The sequence below is a fragment of the Schistocerca americana genome, chromosome 9, assembly GCF_021461395.2.
Source record: "Schistocerca americana isolate TAMUIC-IGC-003095 chromosome 9, iqSchAmer2.1, whole genome shotgun sequence".
Lineage (NCBI taxonomy): Eukaryota > Metazoa > Arthropoda > Insecta > Orthoptera > Acrididae > Schistocerca > Schistocerca americana.
In genome coordinates, this window is record NC_060127.1 from 141,020,705 (window position 1) to 141,046,363 (window position 25,659).

The 25,659-nt window shown below is 40.0% G+C and overlaps 1 protein-coding gene across 5 annotated transcripts in view; it reads left to right on the top strand.

Moving 5' to 3' along the window:
• Positions 1–537: 537 nt before the first annotated feature.
• Positions 538–25,659, top strand: part of LOC124551086 (F-box/LRR-repeat protein 17-like) — a 72,452-nt gene continuing 47,330 nt past the window's right edge. Inside the window, exons 1-4 of one of the 5 annotated variants that reach the window (XM_047126016.1) lie at positions 538–642; positions 7,397–7,767; positions 19,706–19,874; positions 24,499–24,818. In XM_047126016.1, the coding sequence (XP_046981972.1) occupies positions 7,400–7,767; positions 19,706–19,874; positions 24,499–24,818 (857 nt within the window). In that variant the 5' untranslated portion in view covers positions 538–642; positions 7,397–7,399. Of the gene's footprint in view, positions 722–6,345; positions 6,956–7,396; positions 7,768–19,705; positions 19,875–24,498; positions 24,819–25,659 lie in introns of those variants that run through there. The other 4 variants (XM_047126014.1, XM_047126015.1, XM_047126017.1 and 1 more) reach the window with 4 other exon arrangements.

A 25,659-nucleotide genomic window follows, 5' to 3' on the forward strand; every position in this document is an offset into this window, starting at 1 on the left:
TCACATTACATAATACTTGGTTAGTCAAGTTACATCAACGAAGCCATATGTGTCTTATTACTGGAACAAATACACGTTCAAGAACAGAAAAACGTTCGAAATTGCCTTCCTTACACTATGTTATTCATGTACGGACTGAAATTTTTAATATTTAAATCAGCTATTGTGTGTGCACGCAATGGACAAGAAGCAATCGCAAACGGTAGTCTGCTAATGTTTCGGGCTGTTTAAACTTTAAAGACGCCGTCAGGCCCCGCCCACTCTGGCTGTTGCAAAACAAGACGACCACCCATAGACGGAATTGGGAAACCGGTTTACGTTATCCGGTTTTGGGAGCCCCATGTAATCAGCATGACAGCGTAAGTCTAAAGCGCCACCTCCCTTTTTTATTACCTCCATCCCACGAACTGTCAAAAGTCATGCAATTTTCGGCTTAACCAACTTTGCCGAAAGACGTGTAACAGAGGTGGCAACACTGATTAGCGCTTTGGTCGGCAACTGTGTTTGATTTTCAACTTTTTCCCAAGACAGCGAGAGGGGGGGTACAAAACAAGGGGAACCAAGAGTGAATCATTTTTGCGAAAATATGACGTATAGGATAGCACGAAGTTCATTTTCCGGCATGGTGAAACCTTTTGCAAGGTGGCACAAAGTATTTCTAGATAGTTTGCAGTTGTATTGCGTCATAAGATAACAGACGGCAAGTGTACGCTGGTTGAATGTAGGTTACTTGAGAATCCGAAACCAAATTAGTTTTAAGAATTATCAAAACGTTTTGGTAGTCAGGTTAGCGTTGTTATAGCTAACTAAGAATGACAAAGTTGCCTAGTGGAATGTAGTGTTAATTTCAATATTGGACGATTCTGTTATTTAAAAATGTTTCGATGAAAATGGGGTATTATGCTTAAGAAACTTCGCCGCATTTCCCCAACTTGGGCATGTTAAAACCCTAACCCAAGCACCTTGGGTGACAGGTGTCACTTTCCGACGAGTTGTTGGCTTTTGGGAACGTGCCTTTCAGAAGTTGAATGGTTACTATTTGTGTTTGTTGTGATTGCTGTAGCACGCGTGTGTTTACCGTCTACGGTTCGCAAGAAATAAATTCTCTCAGCAATAGAATGTTTGGGTAACAACTGCCAACATTTAAACAAAATGTGGGCCCCGACCTACTCACACTCCGACCTACTCACACTCAATATTAGAAACGATCTAGTTATATGGTATATTAGTAAAAAAAGGGGGGGGGGGGCAGAAAAAGAGGTAAATATTGTCTATATGTGCATAAAATGGGGTAAGTTCCACTTTAGATTGTGAAATATTATGTTTGGATTGTGAAATATTATTTGAACATCTCTTAATGCCATGCATCAATACTGGATCAGGAAGCACACGAGATTGCTACTGACAGATCACATGCCACCGACAGTACATATCTGAAGGTCCATAAAGCAGCTACTGACTGCTTTTATAAGGTTATGCAAATATAGTTGGAGCATCATTGTTCATGGAAAATTAAATGACTTCCTGTCAGATAGCTGTGATCAAGCATTAATACTAGGTCTGGATTATTTGCCATGTAAAATTCCCAACAGGAATGGAAGGAGTTAATGCAACAGCCATAGAAGGAGGGTGGATGAGTATTTAATGTCCAGTCTACATTGGGGTAATTAGAAATGGAGCACATACTTGGAATGTTTCAGGGATGGAGAAGGAAACATACCCACATTGGGTTGAGTGATTTAGGTAAATCACAGAAAAACAGCCATGTGGGATATGTTTTTAGACTCATCACATCCACAGTTCATCTGATTGTAATGGGCAAATGTACACAGTAAAATATGTGTAATAGTTAAATATAGATCACAGAATAAAAGTCTGATGGCCCAGAATCATAGTTGTTTGAGAGAAGTTACATAAACGAGAATAAGAAATGGATAATTCATGTGGTTAAAGAGTGTAGTTCAAGAAGAGACCTCTACGTGGTTGTGAAGAAAAGTTGTAGTCTGTAGTTGAAACTCCATTACCATCAGTATTCTAAACACAGACATAAAGCTAAAAAAATTAAAACCCTAGAAAATGTCACTGCAGCAGTGTTGAATAATATTAAGTAATAAACCATCAAAACTAGCACTCCTAATGAACTTCAGTGTTCAAAAAATTGGTGTGATAGAAATTGTGACACTTTCAAATCATTTGCCACCAACTTTAATTAGTATTCCACTGTGACAGCAAACAGAGCACCCACGAACCACCCCAAGTACAGATGCATTGGATTTACTTGTGCAGACACTGTATGTATTGCAACAAATGTTAGTTTCAAAAATACACCCCCTAAAGTGATTATGAAGTTTTGTCAGAGCACAAAATAGTTTTAATTTGCGGACACTGACAATATTTGGAGCAGAGTATTGAAAGTCTGATTCTGACTTGGTAGAATTACCCATAAGCAGTCTTAGTTATCAGTTAGCAGCTGCCTGCCGCTGTGGTCGAGCGGTTCTAGTCGCTTCAGTCTGCTACCACGCTGCTGCTATGGTTGCAGGCTCGAATCCTGCCTCGGGCATGGATGTGTGTGATGTCCGTAGGTTATTTAGGTTTAAGTAGTTCTAAGTCTAGGGGACTGATGCTATGGGATGTTAAGTTCCATAGTGCTTAGAGCCACTTGAACCATTTGAAGTCAGCAGCTTGAGGCAGCATTGGTACTTTGAACATCTCTAAAAGTCGTGGCTGCTGATAAATTTTGTCATTTTGAAGATTAAAAAACTGTTGTAGAAATGATAGTTATGTGGGGGTTTGTTTTAATGGATCTTTGACTGTAAAAGTGTCAACTCTCGTCTTCACAAGTAATAGTTTGAGCTTGGGGGGGGGGGGGGGGGGGTAGCTAAGTGCTTACAGCAGTATTCTTGTAAACAGTAGTCAATTTTTTGTAAAGCACTATTTGTATAGAACAGCTGTGACTTCCCATCATTATAGATGATTAAGATAGCTTATTGCATCTCTGTATTGAACTTTCCACATATTATTGCGTGTGTAGGGAGCGTGTATAGGTATGATTAGGAACAATGTTGATATATTATTCCAGTTCTTAGAAACACCTTCAGTATGCCTCATATTTGTGGTACATATACTGCTGAGTGGAAGTAAAATTTAGTTCAGCCAATACCCAGGAATCATAATCCAAAAATACAAGGCACCTATAGACAGAGTAGCATATTGCATGCAGTATTTGAGCCTCAGAGTACATTCTTCATGACCAGCTGACAGATTACCTTAAAACAACCGCGATAAATATCAAGCAGGCTTTGGAAATGAACGTAGTAAATCAACTACATTAATCAGTGTGACTGACAAAATCAAACATACTTTTGGACAGGTGTAAAACAATCATTTTAACAACTTGACTGCCACATGTGTTAAACATAACTCAGGGAAAATTTTGTCTGTGTGCCACACGAACCCATGAGTGAGTGCGTGGTGTACTTTGTATACATGTAAAGAGTAGATTTCGTTATGTTACCATGGTAAACATGTATGGGCAAACTCAAGACTTTAATCTTAGTTTAATTAAACAGTGATAAAATAAACTTATGTAATATTGCCTAAGACGCTGCTTTGATTGAGTCACTGATGACACGGACAAGTATTACTCCACAGTAATAACCCATTTGAAGCATTAAACAGCACAGTTGCATCAGATCCCAGCCAATCACTTATTCAGTTACTAATTCTCTCATAGACAACTGCTTCATTGTATTATTTTGCTGCTAGCTCATAATCTGGGTCTTTTTTTCATACAGAACGTAAATTTTTTTCCCACCTAGCTCACTGTTTATTTTATATTGCTGCTGCTTACTTGGACGTATGACAATACAATTTATCACTTTGTTAGCTGAACAACCAATAATGAAGGAATAGGCATGGGCTTGCCATTGCGAAACAACATTGGAATGGTGCAAAACACTTTTATTTGTGGTTGGCGCACTTTATACGTAGGCCCGCCCACTCGAAGGTTAAGTAAATACGACCAACAGGTACATTTTCATTAAAGCTTCATGAAATAAAATTTCCCTAGGGCATCAGGAACCTCAGTATGCCATGACAGCCAGATTGTTGCTTGACCTCAGCAGAGCCTTTGATAATGTTGATTTCTGTGTATTATGAAAATGAAGCAGCTGAATTTATGAAAGAGAGAAGTACTGTGGTTTGACAAATATCAGTAAATCCTTAGTGGATCAGAGAAGATGTCATGGGAACATATTTGCTGAGTTCTCTGGGGTTCTGTTAGTATCACTTACTTTCCTTACTGTACATCAATGATTTTGCATCTGTGCAACGTTTTTGTAACTACTACTTCTATGTCGACAACATCTAGTAATATCTTTGTGCCAGTCATAACAACATTGCTGCTGGTATATCAGTTATGATGGAAGACTTTTGTTCATTTTCACAATGGGTACAAAACTTTGGTTGTAAACTAAATGCTGAGAAGTTGCAGACAATCCTCATATGACAACAAAAGTTTGTCACTGGACCTTTTTGTGAAGTGATTCCTCCAATAATCTTTGATATCCAGTTACCTTATCCAAAGTTCTTGGTGTAATTGTGCATGAACATCTACAAAGTATCACAGTGTGTTTGTAGGAAATCTTTCTCTTGTCTATTTGCAATGTGGTGGGATTTCCTTTATGGAACATATATATTTCTGGTAAGAGAGGACTTCCCTATACCTGCAGTTATTTACTTTCTATTTACTGGCCATTGCAGCCAATGTGGATACTTTCGAAAATTAATTTAAATATTACAGAACTTAAAGAATTTTACATCTGCATTGTTATGTGTATAAACTTCAGCCCCGCTTTGGTCCAAAAATGCTCTTGAAAAATGAAAGCCCCCCCAAAAAGGTCTTTTGTACATGTATAGTCTGATGAGCTTTTGCGAGACAGCTTTTATAATGATCAGCATCTAAAATCTTTCGCATGTACAACACTGTGTTCCCCATCTCTGCTTGTAACTTGCAACAACATGATTGATTACTATTTTAGGTTATCTGTACACACAAAGAATGGTTATTCCTTTTTTTCCCATCGTTTGGTAGTTCAATACTTGAAATTTCAAAATGTCTCATCACTAGCTGTGGTAATGTCATGTCTGGGTTTGAATTGTGAAGCCTTTCTGAGATATGTGCATGATCCTCTCCATTTTAAAGAAGTCCAATAACAAGAGCTTATCCTTTCATATCAGGATGATGTTACTTGATGTTGGATTTCTGGATCTCTGTGCTTGTGTTTGTGATGCAAATTACTGTATATATTAAGGACTTAAGTTCAATCTAAAATTGCTGTATTTTATTATTTATTGTCTGAATATTCTGAAGAAAGATTTTTTGAGCTGTATGAATTCCAATATTGTGTAACCTTGTGTCCCCTGTCTGATTCTGATTTTTAACAAACAAGCTTTGTGCTGTGATGGAGTCTATCTTTTGTGAGCTGACTGTAGAAGTTTTTAAGTTAATTGTCAAATTTTTCAAGCAGAGGCACCTTTTGGGGTTTTTTTTTTTTTTTTTTTTTTTTTTTTTTTTTTTTTTTTTTTTTTTTTAAAAAATACCCATTCCTCCAAACAGTGACATGCGTGACCTGAGTTCCACCTACTGTGCTCTCCTAGTTTGCTCACCCATCCTCCCCTTGCAGTCCTGTGGGCTGCAGCCCTGACGTTGTGAAGAGCCAACTGTCAGTAGTCCCGATTGGTACCAGTACAACATGCCCCGAGTCACCCGGCACAAGCGCCAGTGCTGCCATTTCTGCTAGATGTCATTATTGGCATCTTACAAGAATGTAATCAGGAAACATCAACACAATGTTAACACAACTGAAATTTCTGGAATTCCATATATATTGATTATTATTATTACTGTTATTATTTACTGCTCGTGCTACACATATTGTACTGCTAACACATGTTGTAATGCCGTGGATGACTGGTCAGATAGTAGTGAGGGCATGAAGGCCCCAAAGTTGCCTGGTGTGATAAATATATGAGTAAATAAATGCATAAATGAAATAAGGGCAAAAGTGCTGGCATATTTTGCTTATTTTTTCCATTTATCTTATTGGATGGTGCGCCTGAAATAAATATAATGTTTATTCAGGAGATGCTAACGGTAAGATTATAGTGTGGAGTAGATAACCTCACATCTTGCAGAAGCCTGTTGACAGATGTTTGAATTGTTGCACTCACTTCCCCGTGCATTCACTCTTTAATGGTTGTTTCTGACATTGAATACAGAAATGTGATGTACACAATCAAAATCCAAGACAAAAATAATTTTCATGTGGACGTTGCTTTCTGGAATAAGATTCGTGAGAAGCCTTGTGCACTGGTAGTAAGACAACCATCAAGCACACATCTAACATAAAGGAATAAATTGGGAATAGCAACCAATTCAAAATAAAATTAAAAGCATACCTCATTAATTACACTTTTTTATAATCTAGGCTAGAAATGTTCCATTAGCTACAGGGCAAACAGCAGTGATTGTTAAGGTGCATGACAAGAAGCGCTTAAACATGACTGATTATTTACAGATTCAGATAACTATATTTTTCAGAATTCCTGGTATAATAAGATAGTTGATAAGCTCTCAGTAGGAGATAAAAGGGAGCCATTATGTATAAGTGAGGAGGCAGCAGCCGCTTTCAAAGTAGAGCTTTCTTGCTAATTTACTTAATCGAGTTTAGCTGGCATCAGCATCAGTAGCAGTAAGCAGCATAGTGATACTTTGCTGTTAATACAGTACACAAATTAATTTTGTACACTTTCTTTGTATTTTGTTAATACATAGCCTGGCTCATCCCACATCTGTGATGTTCTCCTTTTTGATGAGATCTGCAGAACATAATGAATGAACTGAATGCTTGGGGTCAGAGCCTCACAGCAAATATTAGTCAACCTTATATGCTTGGTAAATAAATCAACTTTGGAGATAAATTATGCTTTCACCGTTAAGTCCTCACTGTATGGCAGGAAGGAAAATGGTGTCTCCTATCAGTGTAATCTGTACCACTGAATATTTATTTTGAATGGATTAAATACCACCTCATTTTCAATTGTGTTGCACAGAGTTTGTGTTTACTTTTGCCGGCCAGGGTGGCCGAGCGGTTCTAGGCACTACAGTCTGGAACCGTGCGACCACTACTGTTGCAGGTTCGAATCCTGCCTCGGGCATGGATGTGTGTGATGCCCTTAGGTTAGTTAGGTTTAAGTAGTTCTAAGTTCTAGGGGACTGATGACCTTAGAAGTTAAGTCCCATAGTGCTCAGAGCCATTTGAACCATTTTTTTGTTTACTTTTCTAAAATATGAAGTAATTCAACATGTTTGTGAAATCTGTTTTGGTTGTTACAGGTCATGGCCACAAGGTCTCCTACTATACCTTTGAAAATATCAGAGGATGCCGATACAATGTTTAACAGCAATGTCTCTCCTACATCTACTGCAGATGGGGATAACATATCAGGTGTGGCACTGGTTTCAGACTTCGAACTGAATGACAGAAGACATTCGGAAGGAGACAGTCGTTTAAGAGCGGCCAGTAGTGCTTCGAAACTGGATTGCAGAGGCACCACAGTAGATGACCTGCCAGATGAACTGATGCTGGAGATTTTCTCATATGTGAGCTTCAGTGAAAACATTAAAGTTTTACAGAATGTGTGCACTCGCTGGAGGATTCTGGCCCAGGACGCTCATTTGTGGCTTCATGAGAAGTACATTGTCAGGTAAGAAGCTACGATTTGGTGTCACTTGCAGACAGTGATGAGTTCAGAATGAGCCTTGTGAAGCTGAGTCTGTGCTGCAACATTGATGTCTATTGTGGTGGCATTTCTGTATCAAATCACCTCACTGTTCAGACCACATCAGATTGGTATTAAAATTTGAGCTTTCAAATATTAGCACTGTCTTCTTCGTCAGGAGAGGACTCTCTGCTGGGAGTAATATCCGCTTCCTTTATTGCATTTGTGCCGAACTCATCATCGGCCAGGTGATGTCACCCAGAGAACAGGAGTCGTGTGCACAAATGCAGGAAAATGGTAATGTGGTGGTACACCTACTACTCCTTCGACAGGCCGTGATTGAGGAGCTGATGAAGAAGATTGTGTGACTTTTTGTAAAAGCTCAAGTTATAACTCCAGTTTGATGCAGTCTGAACACCGAAAAGATGTTGTAGAGAGTCTGTGTTGTTTTGGAGCTTCCTGGCAGACTAAAATTATGCACCAGAGCAGGAACTGAACCCAGAACCTTGCTTTTGTGGACAGTTCCCTTACCGACTGAGCTACTGGGCATGATTAATAACCTTTCCCTACAACTTCACTGTGAACAAGACCTCTTCCCGACCTGTCTCCAAAACTTTGCTTCCAACAGGGCTTCTCTCCTACTTTGCAAGTCCACAAAACTGCCCTGCATTCATTGTAGGACTAACAGCCTGGGAAGAAAGAATGCCACAGAGAAGTGTCTTAGCCACAGGATAGAGGGAATGTTTCAATTTCCACAAGTAATGCAGGAGAGCTATTATGAAATCTGGAAATTACATGGTGATGTACTGGCGAGACTAAAGCTTTGAGGGCAAGACTGGGACAAGGATTTGAGAAGCTATCAGGCAGACAATTTTAATCTGGCTGGAAGTTTAAAAAATGAAGTTTATCATGTTTTCATCAACTGAATCAACATTTATTCTCTCCTTACATATTTATATTGAATTAATATTGGTTCTTGGAGCTTCAGTGATAATGTGCGTGATGTACTACTTCACTGCTGTAAGTTGTGCAAGGTATCTCAACACTGAGATTAATATATCTGAAATAAATTGTTGTAGGTTCTTTGCGTTCTTTCTGTTCTTGGACATTTGAGCTGTTTGATGTAGAAGAAAGAAGACATCTGAAAAAGACTAATTTCTTATAACATGGTCATTTTGGATAACTCTATCCGAAAAAGTTCAGATCACTCTTTTTGTATAAATTTCTGTTTATTTTCTCTTCACAGGCCAGTAAATAAATTTTTAGCTGTCTAAAATGAGTATACTTCTTTGGAAATAGTCTTCTCAGTTCTTTTCCTTGAGTAGTTTCATGTTGAATCAGAGTTTATTAAGTTCCAATACAGAGAATTGCTACCGACAACTTTGATACAATTCAGTGACAGATCTGTATCTTTCAGCTGACAGGCAGGTATTGGCTTTCCCCCATTGTACACAACGAAGTTTGTTTACAATGAATATCTTTCTTATTTAATTTTGCAATAAAGAACTTAAGATATCATCACAAAACAGTGGATATTTTCCTGCCGTCACTTCCTGTCGACTGAAAGATCTCTCTGTCTGACACTGCAAATATCAAGTTCAAAGAAAATAATGATACTTCATCATCATAGAAATTGTATCTAGGAACTGTCAGGGAAGGGCAGGTGTCCTCAGTCGTTGCTGCCCTCCAGGAAGAAACACGTTACTGTAAGAGTACAACATGTGGCATTTGTAGTTTGTCAGGAGACACGAGTGCCTCAGAATAAGAGATATTGAAGATAGCCAATGAAAACTATATGCAAAAATTTGCCTTTATGTCCACAAAGGAGCAGGTTGTGTAAGTTCCACCCAGAACCTTCTCTCTACGATACTCACAAACTGAACTTGGATTGTGCCCCACCTCACAGACGGGTGTATCAGTCTGAAGAAAACCTGAAAAAGTAATGTACACTGTCTAGTAGTAGCAACTGTACCCAGATGAATTTGGTGTAAAACTATTTCGCTCTTAACTGCTGTCCTCCTTGCGATTGCAAATTCCACATGACTCTGTGTTCTAAAAGTTTCCAGTAATGTTATGGCTTCAGTTCACAGTGTTTTTTACTGTGTTTCCGGCAGTGTCAAAAATGCAAAAAGATATGTGAATACAGAATATACTTGCATGTATCTGAGTTATCCACCTGACAGCAATATAATATGTAAAAACTGCACTGTCAGTTATGTGCATTGGAGGTATGAGGCATGTGTTACAAAGTGGTAGAATATGTATGTTTGGTGATTGATAAACATAGTTTCAGTAGTTTCAAGTAATTGTGCTTTGTTTCCTCCACCACACCTACTTTCGTGAAACTAACGAGGACACAGCAGAAAGCAGAAAACCACAAGGTCTCAATTATTTACTGAGAATGGGTAGCAGGTATAAACTGCTACAGAACATTCTTCGAGGAATGACTCCTGGTAGCTGAACATCATCTTGTTTCAGAAACTTGTAGACATTGGTTTCACATACAACTGGGAAACTTTTTTGAGCAAGTAAAAGTGATTTAGTGATCACCATCTTATTGCAGGTGTTTTTTTTTTTTTACTCGCATAGAGCTTAAGACAATTAAGTTGCATCACCACATCCTCATTACCCTCCATGAGTGAGGTCTCCAGGGCCAATTCCCATTTTTTATCCAGAACTTCTTGTCTTGCTGTAATTTCCAGGTTCAAGTTGGTGCTTCCCACAGTATTCACCATATACAAGAGAATGGTGTCTGACAGGGCTCTGTATTGAGAGTTATCATTTTTCTAGTGGCTGTCAATGGTCTAGCTGCAACTATGGAATCTACAGTATCACCTTCCCTGTATGCTGATGACTTTTGCATCTACTGTTGCTCCTCAACTGTGAGTAGTGCAGAACACTGACAGCAGGATGCCATATGAAAAGTGCAGTTGTAGGCTCTCACCCACAGCTTTGGATATTCCATCACGAGGACATGTCACCATTGTACTGTCCGTCCCCAACTAGACCTCTACCTCCACGATCAATTCCTGAATGTGGTAGAGTCTTATCAGTTTTTGGGATCGGTCTGTGAACCTCGTTCAACGTGGCTTCCCCATCTTCGCCAGCTTAAGCAAACGTGCTGGTCACACCTCAACACTTTTCACTGCCTCAGCAATGCCATCTGGGGTGCGGAACACTTTATACTTTTGCAGCTCTACAAATCTCTGATCCTGTTGTGTCTCAGTTATGGGATTGTGGTATATAGATCAGCACCATCTTTAGCATTGCGGATGCTGTACCCGATACACCATGGGGTCTAACTTGTGACAGGTGCCTTTCGGACTGGCCTTACAAACAGTCAACTCACAGGGTCTGGCGTCCCTCCCCTACAGGTCGGGCACCGATAACTGCCGCTCAACTGAGCAATACACAATCGCTGGTCCCCTGAGCATCTGCACTAGTGTTTCCTTTTTCCTGGTAGGGAGACCTATCTTCCACAACAGAGGCCACAGTCTGAAGGCATGATCACAGTTTGCATTCAGGGTATCTGCTCTGAACTGGACCTTCCCCCACTGTCACCTGTTGTCAGTGCCCCCATGGTGTGTACCCACTCCTCAGATCTGCCTCGACTACTCCTTCAGACTGAAAGACTCAATAGACCTGCCTGTTTCTGGGTGTCCTCAACTCATTTGCAGGCTAGGATGTGGTATCCACTTCCATCTCTATGGTCAACAGACAAACCACTTTGCCTTCCCACATCCAAGATGCAGTGAACCACCCTCTCTGCCAAATGGATGCTGTGTATTCACTGCAGAATTGGTGGCCATTGCTTGAGCCCTAAGCCACCTTGTTCTTTCACTGGCAAGTCATTCTTTTTGTTATACTCGACACCCATTGGTTAAGACTATCCAGGATCTCCGCTATGACCTTCACAATGAAGGACGGCAGGTCATTTTTGTACGGATAATTTGTCATGCTGGGATCCCAGGGAAATTGGTTGACTCTATGCCGACAATTCTTGGAGGCTTGGAATGCGGATTGGTGTGCCCTGGTTTCACCAGATAAAGTGCTAACAATAAAGGAGGCCATGAGCATGTGGCAGCCTCTCTTTGTGCTTACCACAGGGAATCTACTGTCCTCTGTTGGCTTCACATTGGCAACACTTGGCTGACCTATGGTCACACCCTACATAGTGAGGTTCCACCCTACTCGATGTTTTGCCTGTCTCACATCTTACTGGACTGCCATAATTTGGCCACCTTATAGCATAACCTTAAACTTGCTGACAGGTTCAAACCCGCGCCAGACCATCACGATTTAGGTTTTCCATGATTTAAGGAAATCACTTTAAAAAAATGCCAGGGTGGTTCCTGTGAAAGGGCACGGCCAACTCCCTTCCCGATCCTTCCCTAATCTGATGGAATCGATGACCCCACTGTTTGGTCCTCTCCCCCGAACCGGCCAATCGACCGACCTTCCTGACAGGCTCTCTCTGGTGCTAGTGAATGATGCCAGAGTTGCTGAATTGGTTTCAAGTTTTACCGGTGTAAATGGTTTCTACTCCTGTCTGTGACATAGGGCACATTAGTTTTGTCAGCTGCCTGAAGGATTGGAAGGGTGCCCCGGTCACCTGATCTGACATGGGGTACCCATGGCTACCCTTGCTCAGTGGATGATTCCAGCTTGCTGCCCTTCCCATATTTTTAATTCTTCTTATTTTTTTACATCTGTCACTGGTTAACGGACTTGTCATCATTGTTCTCTGTCCTGAGATTTTACATTGTCTGTGTAGCTACTTTTATTGTGCTAATGATGTGGAAGCACCAGTCGGATGCAGAGGGTGTTTCTCCTGTCGCATAATGCGTGCTGTGGACCTCCAGCTTTTTTCTGGGATGGGCAGCTGCCCCACCTAACCCTTGTATCCCTCTCTCACTTCTGCTTGCTTCCATCTCATCGGTCTGTCAATTCCCAGATATAGTCGAATCCATTGGAATTTGCCTTTGGTGTAATTCATCTTGGGGAACTATTCCAGCTTGACACACAAAGGATTAACAGACCGATCACCTCATAGTTCAGTCCCTTCAATCCCATCGATGAACCATCCATTGCAGAATCCATTTATAACTGAATTCTTAATAGAAAAGTATTGTAATTAGAAAAGTTCAAGCATCTAGAAGTTTCAGGTGCACGTAGGAAAAATTTATGAAGACCAAACCGTGGCAGCTTGTGAGTGAGTTGTTCCGTTGTTATAATGCTATCAGAAGGTTACGTCATGGAAAGTACAGTTGTTTTAGAATAACCTATGTAAAAATTACTCTTGCAAGAAGAAAAATGGATTCACAGTTTATAAAATCATGTGAAATATTTTGCAATAAAAGAAACAGGAAATTGAAGTTGTTTCAATGTGATCTGGCTCACATCATTATTTCAGCACACTTGCCAACCTCTTCTGATTGAACTTCTTTCCTCGAGTGCTGCAGTTACTGTTGGAAGTTAAGAATACAATCCAAAATCCAGTTCTTCAGATAAATATGATGTTTCTCATAAGCAGCATATTGTGTATTCTTCTCTTGTTTAAAGCGACCATGTTGTACAAAAGTGCTTCATTATTCAGAACATTATACTGATAAGGACTGAGTTCAAAAAGGTCTGTCTTAACTCAAATCCCAGTTGTGTGACTGAGTATGTCACAGTTTTCTCTTGACCCTGTGATGACAATGAAATTATCACGGTTCCTCTTGAGGCTAGTGCTTCCACAACTGTGGCATTCAGTTGTTGTTGTTGTTGTTGTGGTCTTCAGTCCTGAGACTGGTTTGATGCAGCTCTCCATGCTACTCTATCCTGTGCAAGCTTCTTCATCTCCCAGTACCTACTGCAACCTACATCCTTCTGAATCTGCTTAGTGTATTCATCTCTTGGTCTCCCTCTACGATTTTTACCCTCCACGGTGCCCTCCAATGATAAATTTGTGGTCCCTTGATGCCTCAAAACATGTCCTACCAACCGATCACTTCTTCTAGTCAAGTTGTGCCACAAACTTCTCTTCTCCCCAATCCTATTCAATACCTCCTCATTAGTTACGTGATCTACCCACCTTATCTTCAGCATTCTTCTGTAGCACCACATTTCGAAAGATTCTATTCTCTTCTTGTCCAAACTATTTATCGTCCATGTTTCACTTCCATACATGGTTACACTCCATACAAATACTTTCAGAAACGACTTCCTGACACTTAAATCTATACTCGATGTTAACAAATTTCTCTTCTTGAGAAACGTTTTCCTTGCCATTGCCAGTCTACATTTTATATCCTCTCTACTTCGACCCTCATCAGTTATTTTACTCCCTAAATAGCAAAACTCCTTTACTACTTTAAGTGTCTCATTTCCTAATCTAATTCCCTCAGCATCACCCGACTTAATTTGACTACATTCCATTATCCTCGTTTTGCTTTTGTTGATGTTCATCTTATATCCTCCTTTCAAGACACTGCCCATTCCGTTCAACTGCTCTTCCAAGTCCTTTGCTGTCTCTGACAGAATTACAATGTCATCGGCGAACCTCAAAGTTTTTACTTGTTCTCCATGAATTTTAATACCTACTCCGAATTTTTCTTTTGTTTCCTTTACTGCTTGCTCAATATACAGATTGAATAACATCGGGGAAAGGCTACAACCCTGTCTCACTCCTTTCCCAACCACTGCTTCCCTTTCATGCCCCTCGACTCTTATAACTGCCATCTGGTTTCTGTACAAATTGTAAATAGCCTTTCGCTCCCTGTATTTTACCCCTGCCACTTTCAGAATTTGAAAGAGAGTATTCCAGTCAACATTGTCAAAAGCTTTCTCTAAGTCTACAAATGCTAGAAACGTAGGTTTGCCTTTCCTTAATCTTTCTTCTAAGATAAGTCGTAAGGTCAGTATTGCCTCACGTGTTCCAACATTTCTACGGAATCCAAACTGATCTTCCCCGAGGTCTGCTTGTACCAGTTTTTCCATTCGTCTGTAAAGAATTCACGTTAGTATTTTGCAGCTGTGACTTATTAAACTGATAGTTCGGTAATTTTCACCTCTGTCAACACCTGCTTTCTTTGGGATTGGAATTATTATATTCTTCTTGAAGTCTGAGGGTATTTTGCCTGTCTCATACATCGTGCTCACCAGATGGTAGAGTTTTGTCATGACTGGCTCTCTCGAGGCCATCAGTAGTTCTAATGGAATGTTGTCTACTCCTGGGGCCTTGTTTCAACTCAGGTCTTTCAGTGCTCTGTCAAACTCTTCACGCAGTATCTTATCTCCCATTTCGTCTTCATCTACATCCTCTTCCGTTTCCATAATATTGTCCTCAAGTACATCGCCCTTGTATAAACCCTCTATATACTCCTTCCACCTTTCTGCTTTCCCTTCTTTGCTTAGAACTGGGTTGCCATCTGAGCTCTTGATATTCATACAAGTGGTTCTCTTCTCTCCAAAGGTGTCTTTAATTTTCCTGTAGGCAGTATCTATCTTACCCCTAGTGAGACAAGCCTCTACATCTTTACATTTGTCCTCTAGCCATCCCTGCTTAGCCATTTTGCACTTCCTGTTGATCTCATTTTTGAGACGTTTGTATTCCTTTTTGCCTGCTTCATTTACTGCATTTTTATATTTTCTCCTTTCATCAACTAAATTCAATATTTCTTCTGTTACCCAAGGATTTCTATTAGCCCTCGTCTTTTTACCTACTTGATCGTCTGCTGCCTTCACTACTTCATCCGTCAGAGCTACCCATTCTTCTTCTACTGTATTTCTTTCCCCCATACCTGTCAATTGTTCCCTTATGCTCTCCCTGAAACTCTCTACAACCTCTGGTTCATTCAGTTTATCCAGGTCCCATCTCCTTAAATTCCCACCTTTTTGCAGTTTCTTCAGTTTCAATCTGCAGTTCATAACCAATAGATTGTGGTCAGAATCCACATCTGCCCCAGGAAATGTTTTACAATTTAAAACCTGGTTCCTAAATCTAAATTTGAATCTAAATCTAAATAAGCATGTGTCATGCTAAATGGCAAGCACCTCGGGCAGCTCAGCATTCACTTGTCAGGTACGGGTTTGACAAACATGAGTTTCCTCAGCTAGGGACTGGTAAGCATCACCAGTCCTACATAATCATAAACTCTGGGCAAAGTTTGGGAACCACTGTGTGCCACAACAGCGGAGTGTTGTGTCCCACAGGGACTGGTGATCTCGGCTTAGTCATCCTGATTGAGAGGATGGTCAAAACCCCTATGAAAGAAATACTCAGTCTCAAGGTGTGCCGTGTGCCCGTGAGATGAGTGGCTCTGGAGGTGGAACAGTTGTTTGTAGGCAACCTTTGAGCAACTTCGCACACTTGTTGTATAAGTTTTACTAAGGCAAGTGGGGCTCTGTGTGAGTGGACCTTTATTTCCCTGGCTGCTCACAGGACTGAGATGGAATCCTTGAACCCAAACTTATAGACTATTAGCATGATGGGTGTGCCGTCTGGGAGTACTCACACACACTCATCCTCACAAATGAGGGAGGCTTGTCCTCCTGGTAATGAAATTGTATTTAGTTACAAGGATCAAGAAGTTGCAAATCGAAATGTGTTTGTAGCGGAGTTGCACTCTACCAAAACTACCAAACTAGGGTTTTGGTATAGTACATAAATAACATGATATAATGTTATGATTATTGCTAGGATTGATAGGGAAAGAAAAATGAGTATTAGAGAGAGAAGGTGGCAGCCACTGAATTCTCATTGTTTTTTTGTTTGTTTCTTTGTTTTGCATATAATTAGAACCACACATTGATAAGTGTCAGTCCATTGTGTATTTTATGTCCTTACAAAATACAAATTATATGTTATAAGTATTAAAAAGTGGTTGATCACATAACTTCCACAATCTTATTTAACCAAAGCAAGCAGAGCCCCTGCTATTGACCTGCAACCAGCTGTGGGGTGGTGGTGGTGGTGGTGGTGGTGGTGGTGGTCGGCTGTTTTTATCGTTGCTACATAACGGGCTGCTCCTAGCCCAGTTGTCATCATCAGTAAATACGGAATCATATTTTAAATTTTTTTATGTAATTTATATTCATGCCTAAATCTTGTCCTCTGAAACTCTATATTAGTATTTTCACACGGTTTTAAGGTTCGGATGAGGATTGTTCGACAATTGAGACCCGTCACCTGATTCATAAATTTCCTATTTTGGCAACATGCATTCTGTTCTAGACAGTTTGTATTTAAACACTTTTATTCTAATTTTTTAATCTCTGCTTCCCAGTAACAGTGTTTCAAAAGATAAATAATAACATTGCCAACTACCTGAAATGAAAAAAAAAAAAAAAAGTATGTTCTAAAAATCTTTAGACTGAATGTTATATGTTTAGTATGTCACCACTAAATATGATCCAGTTTGAATTTTTTAGTACTGGACAACACATGGTTATTGCTGATTTTTTTTAAAGCCTAGTACATAAATGTCTTTGAATACCGTATTTACTCGAATCTAAGCCGCACGCTTTTTCCGGTTTTTGTAATCCAAAAAACGGCCTGCGGCTTATAATCGAGTGCAAAGTAGGCAGAAGTTCTGAAAAATGTTGGTAGGTGTCGCCACAACTAACTTCTGCTGTCGAATATATGTAGCGCTACACAGGCATGTTTTGCAGGCAAAATCTCTGCGTCAGTAAATAAATTAAAAAAAAGGTGGAAGACGAGCTTTTTTCTCCGCCCCGAGTTTCCACCACTGCATTTTCATACATTATTCAACGAAGTAAATACAAATTCCGTATCGGTCATCTTTGAATGTAGCAGCATTTCAATTTACTACGAAAATCCGACTGGCAAGACTGTTTGGGATATTTGTCAATATGGCCAACTCTACGTTCTGAATTTTTTCCTGCCTGTGAGAAGAGATGGTTGCTAATAGGAACTTTTTGAATTGTGAATCACATGCAGTATTCTCTTCACCATAAGAATAATACGAATATAAACATTTTGCCATGTATTCTTTCGTGTTTGCTGCTATCTCATTTAAATCCTGTCTGCCTAATAAACTATGAAACTAGAGTGAGACAACAGCAAACGCGGAAGAATATACATATCGTGTCATGTTTATATCCATATTATTCTTATGCCTAATAGTGATACAGTCAGAAATGAAGCATGGCAATTGACTAGATTTTTAAATGTAAGATGACCCTAATTTCTGTGCCGAATGTAATGTACTAAAGAGGCGTCTGCAAAGATTTTCAAACGGAGAAAAATTTTCACTAAAGTCTCGTTCAGAACATCTTCTATCATTCGCAGTCTATTATTTAGTTCTTGTTGATCATTATCAAAGAAAGCAGCAGTGTAAGTAACAACAAATAGCAGTCTCTTGCCATTGTTTCGCTAATGAGACGATTTCTCTCTCTCTCTCTCTCTCTCTCTCTCTTTTTTAATTGTAAGCGGCGGTAGCGTGCACAAAAGCAAGCCATGCCGTGAGCTGTGACAGCCCGTTAACACTCATTATCAGAATGTGACAAACAATGCAGAGATAGAGAAGATCCAACGGAGAGCAGCACGCTTCGTTACAGGATAATTTAGTAATCGCGAAAGCGTTACAGAGATGATGGATAAACTCCAGTGGAAGACTGTGCAGGAGAGATGCTCAGTAGCTCGGTACGGGCTTTTGTTGAAGTTTCGAGAACATGCCTTCACCGAAGAGTCAAGCAGTATATTGCTCCCTCCTACGTATATCTCGCGAAGAGACCATGACGGTAAAATCAGAGAGATTAGTGCCCACACAGAAGCATACTGACAATCCTTCTTTCCATGAACAATACGAGACTGGAATAGAAGGGAGAACTGATAGAGGTACTCAAGGTACCCTCCGCAACACACCGTCAGGTGGCTTGCGGAGTATGGATGTAGATGTAGATGTAGATGAATGCATGACACAGTACAATAATGCATTTTCAGCTTAGAGTGACGTAAACACCTATAACAAAAAGAACGGCACTTATCAGATCAAAGAAAAATAAGCAATCAATTCAAACCAGACGAAGCACGTGAAAAAGGAAGGGTACCCATATAAATACGGACGGAGCGCCTGATGCATAGCAGTGGCTATCTAGTAAAGCTTAACTGCTAAGCTTACGACTTGAACCAAACTACTGTAGCTGTATTGCCATTCATTTGACCTAAATTGTGTCTCATATTTCAATGGACCAACTTTGTATCGATTTGGAGGTGCGGCCTAAAACTTTTCTCTCCCCTTGAATTTTGAGTCTCAAATTTCAGGTGCGGCTTAGATTCGGGAAATTTTTTTGTCCTTGATTTCGAGTCTCATTTTTCATGTGTGGCTTAGATTTGAGTGCGGCTTAGATTCGAGTAAATATGGTAATTGTGTGTTAGAATTATCTTTTTTATGCTACATTTTGCTGGTGTAATTTTGTAAGATGCTATTTGAAAATGGACTGGTAGCTACGAAACATTGTGAAAAAAGAAGAAGAAGGAGAGAGAGAGAGAGAGAGAGAGAGAGAGAGAGAGAGAGAGAGAGACGGTGAGGCAGAATTTTATGCACTGCATCTATGTCAAGGGTTGGTTGTAATAAACACTGAATAACCAGTGGAAAAACTTCTTTTATAGAGTAAATTGTGAAAGTGTCTCCAAATATCTTCTTGTGAGACTGCTTCCTGAATTAGGTTGTGAAAGGAACGAAGTTGTTAACAGAAGTATACTTGTATGGTCATCAGGTCACCTGAACCATTGTGAATCGGTTAATTATGCTGCTTTGAAAGTGAAGATATCTTAATTTCCCACTCATACTGTTATGAACATGCAGTGGACACTACTGTGTCAGTAAAGCTACATTTGCAGTTATGTGATTTTATTGCTGAAAATGTTGTGCTTGTGCAAATGAAACTAAAATCAAATCTACTACTCTCGGCACAGACAGGAAACGAGTGAAGAGGAGGCTATTGCGACATTTTCTGCAGTGCCACAGCTGCGGACTGTGATCCTTGAAAAAGAAGTCTCACCTGGTGTCTTCCAGGCTCTGTCTAGAAGCTGCCCACACCTCACCACTCTCGAGATTAACTATTGGCAGATGCTGACTTGCTTGGTAAGTGTCTCGTATCGGTGCTGGAGAGATCCCTGCTGAGGAGGAAGTATCACTCACTATGAGGGGTGTCTGAACAGTAATGAAATTATTTTTTTTCTTCTGATGCTCCTGTCAGTCTCAACTATGCTGCCACCTATCTCGACCAATTTGACTTAGATCGGTTAAACTGGGTGATGTCTTATCTTCACAATGCTATCTAGCTCGCAAGGGCAAACTTCCTCTCACCGATGTGATTTGTATTGGCAGGCTGTGTAGAGCTTGACTAGGACTTCAACATATGCAAATAGTAAGACACAACATGCAACCGTTTTTGAGATAATCGAATTTGAACATTTTACGTGTGGTTACACAATTCGTGTGGTGAAACGTAATCGAGGATTCTGTAGCCAGGTGAGTAAGCGTCTAGTTTCGTAAGTGTGAGGTCTGTGGATCAACTATCACTTCCCACATAATTTTAACAACAGGTATGTGTGATGAAGGAACTAATGAGGACGTATTGAATAGGATTGGGGAGAAGAGAAGTTTGTGGCACAACTTGACCAGAAGAAGGGATCGGTTGGTAGGACATGTTCTGAGGCATCAAGGGATCACCAATTTAGTATTGGAGGGCAGCATGGAGGGTAAAAATCGTAGAGGGAGGCCAAGATATGAATACACTAAGCAGATTCAGAAGGATGTATGTTGCAGTAGGTACTGGGAGATGAAGAACCTTGCACAGGATAGAGTAGCATGGAGAGCTGCATCAAACCAGTCTCAGGACTGAAGACCACAACAACATGTGTGATGACCGAGAACTGCTTACGAATGTAACACACTGAAAAAGCCATACACATGCAAATATTTGACACTCATTACAGTTGCTACACCTCACAATAATTAATGTTCTCATGATCAGTATCCTCCTGATTCATACAGTGCTCCATAGGTTGCACATTTTACTTGCCATATGTAGAGAAAATAATATAAATAAAATGACTGTACTGAATTAATTGGAAGTTGCATATACATTTTTTGTTCTTATTATGAACCTTTTTTCTTCTTTTTTCAGCATAAAGACTGTGAAAATAATAAATTAATGATTCAGTAATGATGGTTTGGACAGTCATAATAATTATGTGGGAAGGGAAAAAAGTGATCCTTGGACCTTGCACTCCCAAAACCAACTGCTTAACACACTTACTGTTGACAACTGAAACAATCCAACCACTGTCATGGACAATTGAGGTACAGACTGTAAAAGTTGGTTATTGCCAACATTGTAGTCTGACAATGCTGTCCGGCGACATTGTGGCCACGCATGAGAAGTAGCAATTTGTGGATGTGTTATTTATTAAGTAAATGAACTGCCAGATGAAGGTCTTTTTCTAGAATGCTGAAACACTATTTTGAGTATATCGTTTAAAAGCAATTAATCCAAAAATTGGTGAGACCGATAACAATATGAAATTGTTTCTACCAGTTAGAACCAGACTGGTGATCAACCTTCATTTCTCCACTGGCAGTGATTCATGCAAAAATTTGCTGTTCCTCTTTGAAGTGCCTTTTTCATCGGTAGGCCTCTTGGTTTGAGGCATTTGCATTGCTGTGGTGGAAGGAACCAAGGGATCGATTGAAGTATGAATTTGAAGGTGCAATATGAATGTGGGATTTTACTTTTGTGGTAGTTACAATGGCTCACTCAGATAAACTAAAAATATTTTTCCAATGGAAAGAACAGTTAATAAGAACTATGTATCACCGTGTGGAGCCATTTAATATAAAATAACTCTGTGAAGTTGGGAATCACAAATAACAGTTTTGTATATTTTCCTCACCAGCAGAAAAGCAGCAATGAAAATTCTGTCTGAGATTTACATATATCATCATACCTAAATAGAGGAATTCAGTAGTAGATTTTGAGACTTCATGGGCAATAAAGTAAGTTTCAATCTCTTTTGTTCCCCTCTCTGCATAAGTGCAGACAAAGTCTCCAAAGATTTACATATGGCTTGTGAAGATTTTCAGTGTCACTCAGATTTGGAAAAAGTTTGAAAGTGTACCTCTATTGGAGTTCTGTCAAAAGTATGTGCTTAAGGAAAAATATTGCAGCCTTATTAGTGTGCTCTGCCCGTTTTGCATCACTTTTTTCTAATCACTGACACTCATGTGGAGAGTTGACTTAGTTGTGTCAAACCAGATATTGGAAGCCTTGTTCAAGAGTAGCAGTGCCAGGCTCTCCCCTTAATTAATCAGTATTTCTTTCTTGTACTGTTATATTGAACTAGATATATCCATAATAACTATTTACATCAAATATATTGCACTGTGTATCAAAAGAAAAAGGGGAAAATATCAAGGGAATCTGCTATGATAAATTTTTAGGTGATACAGCTTATTTTCACACTTCAACAGCAAAATATTTGCCTTCATAATTTGTGATAGTATGAATTCAGTTACAAATCTGTTGCTATTTTAAAATTTTTGAGTGATGCTTGTGGTAAATAACCTTTCAGTATGAGAAACAAATGGTAGCTAACTAGTGCAACATAATTATTTAATAAGCCGCTTTCACTCTCCCATTTTATTCGCCATGCCCCTTCCCCTCCCTCCTCCCCCGTCTCTCTCTCTCTCTCTCTCTCTCTCTCTCTCTCTCTCTCTCAACCCCCCCCCCCCCCCCCCCCCCCGCCCCCCAATACACACACACGGGTACAGTTTTTAAATAAATGATTAGAGGAAGTGAGAACAAAATGGTAGTATCTCCTTGTGGTCACAGGCCATCAGCTATATGCAACGTGCGGACTGGGATGGCAAGGATCTACTCCCAACACAGTATGTATATGAATCTGTGTTATGATCCCCACTCATTCAACATCAAACACATTTGAAATAACCATTTTGTGTTAATTCCTAAATTATAAATATCAAAATTTTGTTAAACTTCTTTCATAAACCAATACCACAATAAGAAGGGGAAAAAAAGACACACCAGGACAGAAGCATCCAAATGGGATGAATTTGATAGCAGTAATGTAGTGTATAACAATCAAATGTTTACAATTTGAGAAAAATTGAATGATTTATTCAAGACAAAGAGCATCACAAATTGAGCAAGCCAATAATGCATTGGTCCAGCTGTGGTCCTTATGCTAGCAGCTAGCTTGGCATTGATTGAAAGTGGTGTTGGATGTCCTCCTGAGGCATATCGTGCAAACTTCCATCCGACTGACGCATTAGATCGTCAAAATCTCAAGGTGGTCGGAGGGTCCTGCCTGAAATACTTGAAATGTTCTCAGTTGGGTAGGGATCCGGCAACCTTACTGGCCAAGGTAGGGTTTGGCAAGCACAAAGACAAGCTGTAGAAATTATCACACTGTGTGGGTGGGCATTATCTTGCTGAAATGCAAGCTCAGGGTTGTTTGCCATGAAGGGCAACAAATTGGGGTGTGAGATATCGTCAGTGTCCTTCTGTTCTGTAAGGGTGTTGCAGATGATAACCAAAAGGTCCTACTATGAAAAGAAATGGTGCCCCAGGCCATCACTCCTGGTTGTCAGGCCATATAGTGGGCGACAATCAGGTTGGTATCACACCTTCGTCCATGTCACCTCGAGATACGTCTTCACTGCTCATCAGTGCTCAGTTTGAAGTGGAACTAATCACTGAAGACAGTTCTACTCCAGTCAATGTGATTCCCAGCCAAATGTACCCAACAGCACTGCAAATAGGCATGTCGATGTGCAGATGTCAATGGCAGTTGGTGCATGGGCTGCTGTGAGCTCAGCCCCCTTTGTGTGAGCCTCCTATTAATGATTTTTGCAGTAACTGAAGCACCAGTTGCACAATGGATCAATGATAATGATGAATTTGAGGCTCTTAGTGCCTCTCTGATGATTGCTCGGCCGTCACATTCTGTCATCTCTCTAGGTCACCGCTTCCTTCGTGACACTATGTTTTGCCACCGTTCACCTATGCCTGCCAACATCTTCGAATAGTGGTATCACTCCATATTCAAATGTGGAATGATTCGCTGATTATTCTGACCGGGTTCTTTGAGCCCAACTACATGTTCTCTCTCAAATCCCGACATGTGCATATACATATTCATGCTCGTGTCTGTGAGGCATAGTTGCTGTACAACTGAGCACACATGATGAAATTTGTGAAGACTTTGTGCCCTGGTATTGATATTCCTCTTTTTACTAGCCTTGCCAATTGCATGACGACATTGTGCTGCAGCATTACACATCCATCCATCAGGTCTACAGTTTTGCATCATTCGTCAATGCCTGTTTGAGCATCAATTTGTGACCAGTTTTCTTAACTCCTTTGTGGTGTGTCATTTTTTTTTTGTCTTACTGTATTTACATTACATCATTCAGATGGCAAGTACTACAGTGTAACTGAAATTCTGTCACACATAGCATAGACAGATGCCCCTGATGATGTAATCTGTGTAATTTTGGAATTCTGGGGCAGTTTTGTCACCCTTTTTATCCTTCCCTGTGTCTAATGAGTTGATTTGTTAAGATGTGCAGTTTCGATGTCCTGTATATACGCGATTGACTTTGTTTTTGTACTCGTATCAGTTCTGCAAATTATCCATAGTGTATCATAAACCTGACTCGTGTCTGCTTCGCTTTGATTCAGGAAGCAGACAACCTCTTTGCTGGCTGTAGAAAGATCCACACATTGTCCATTCCCGACAAGGGTATCCGGGCAAACGTGAGATTCTTGGACGCCGTGGCACGGCTGGCAGACCTGCGAGTGCTGCACATACGAGAAACTGAAGATGCAGAGAAGGTGATTCCACTGCGCATTATAGCTGATGGCTGCCCACATTTAAGTGACTTGGGCTTGGGGGACGTTTTTGGCCTATGCTACCAGTATCAAGATGCTGAGTATTTCATCAGTTCCCATAAATGTGTGCTCAAGAGCCTGCGTATCAGGTGGACATCAGTCAAAGGCAGGTGAGTCTAAAGTCGTGACGCTCATCTCGTACGATCAATCGCTGTGTTCCCACCTCTGCTGTGCCCACACTTTCTATCCTTCAATTTGTTCACTACAGGTGAGTTCTTCTCATCCTGGCATGTGACCTGCCCTTCCTGTTTAACCCTCGCCAAACTGTCCCTCCCTCCTTCCTGAGGAAGGAACTGTTGGTATTGAAAGCTAGTAAGTGTATCAGTTTTACTTCTGTATGCATCTATCAGCAGTACTGATACTAAGTGCTATCCAGCAATTTTGTCTAAAAAAATTGCCTTTTCATTTAAAAAATCTTATTTTCTGATAAAACTGTATGTATACCAAGGTAACTTACAATGAAATCAGATGTAAACTGAAGCTTCTGTGTTTGATGTTTTGTAAATTATTTAGTATAGTCCTCCATGAGCTCGGTGCCCATCTCAGCAGGAAAATGTACAACTTTCAGTTTAAGAACTACATGTAGAGCATAATCAAAATGTTCATTTCTGTGCAAAGGACCTGTCTTAAAGAACTTGTCACTCAAATCAAAGCTTGTGAAAAAAATACTCATTTTATCATAAACAAAACAATTCAGTCCCACTACTAATCATTTCTGGAATTTGATTGATTCCTACTGTAATAATTTCATTTTTTTTGTGTGGAGGTTCTGCCTTACGATTTAATGTATTGGCTGTTTTCATTTATGTCTCAGAAGATTAATTAGGATAAAAGATGACTAAGTCAGTAGAATTGAAGGCAGGTATCAACTACTATTAATTATTTTTCAGTTTTCATAGAGTCACATGAGAGATGTCATGTTTGCCAGTTTGCTGTTTACAAACTTTTGAA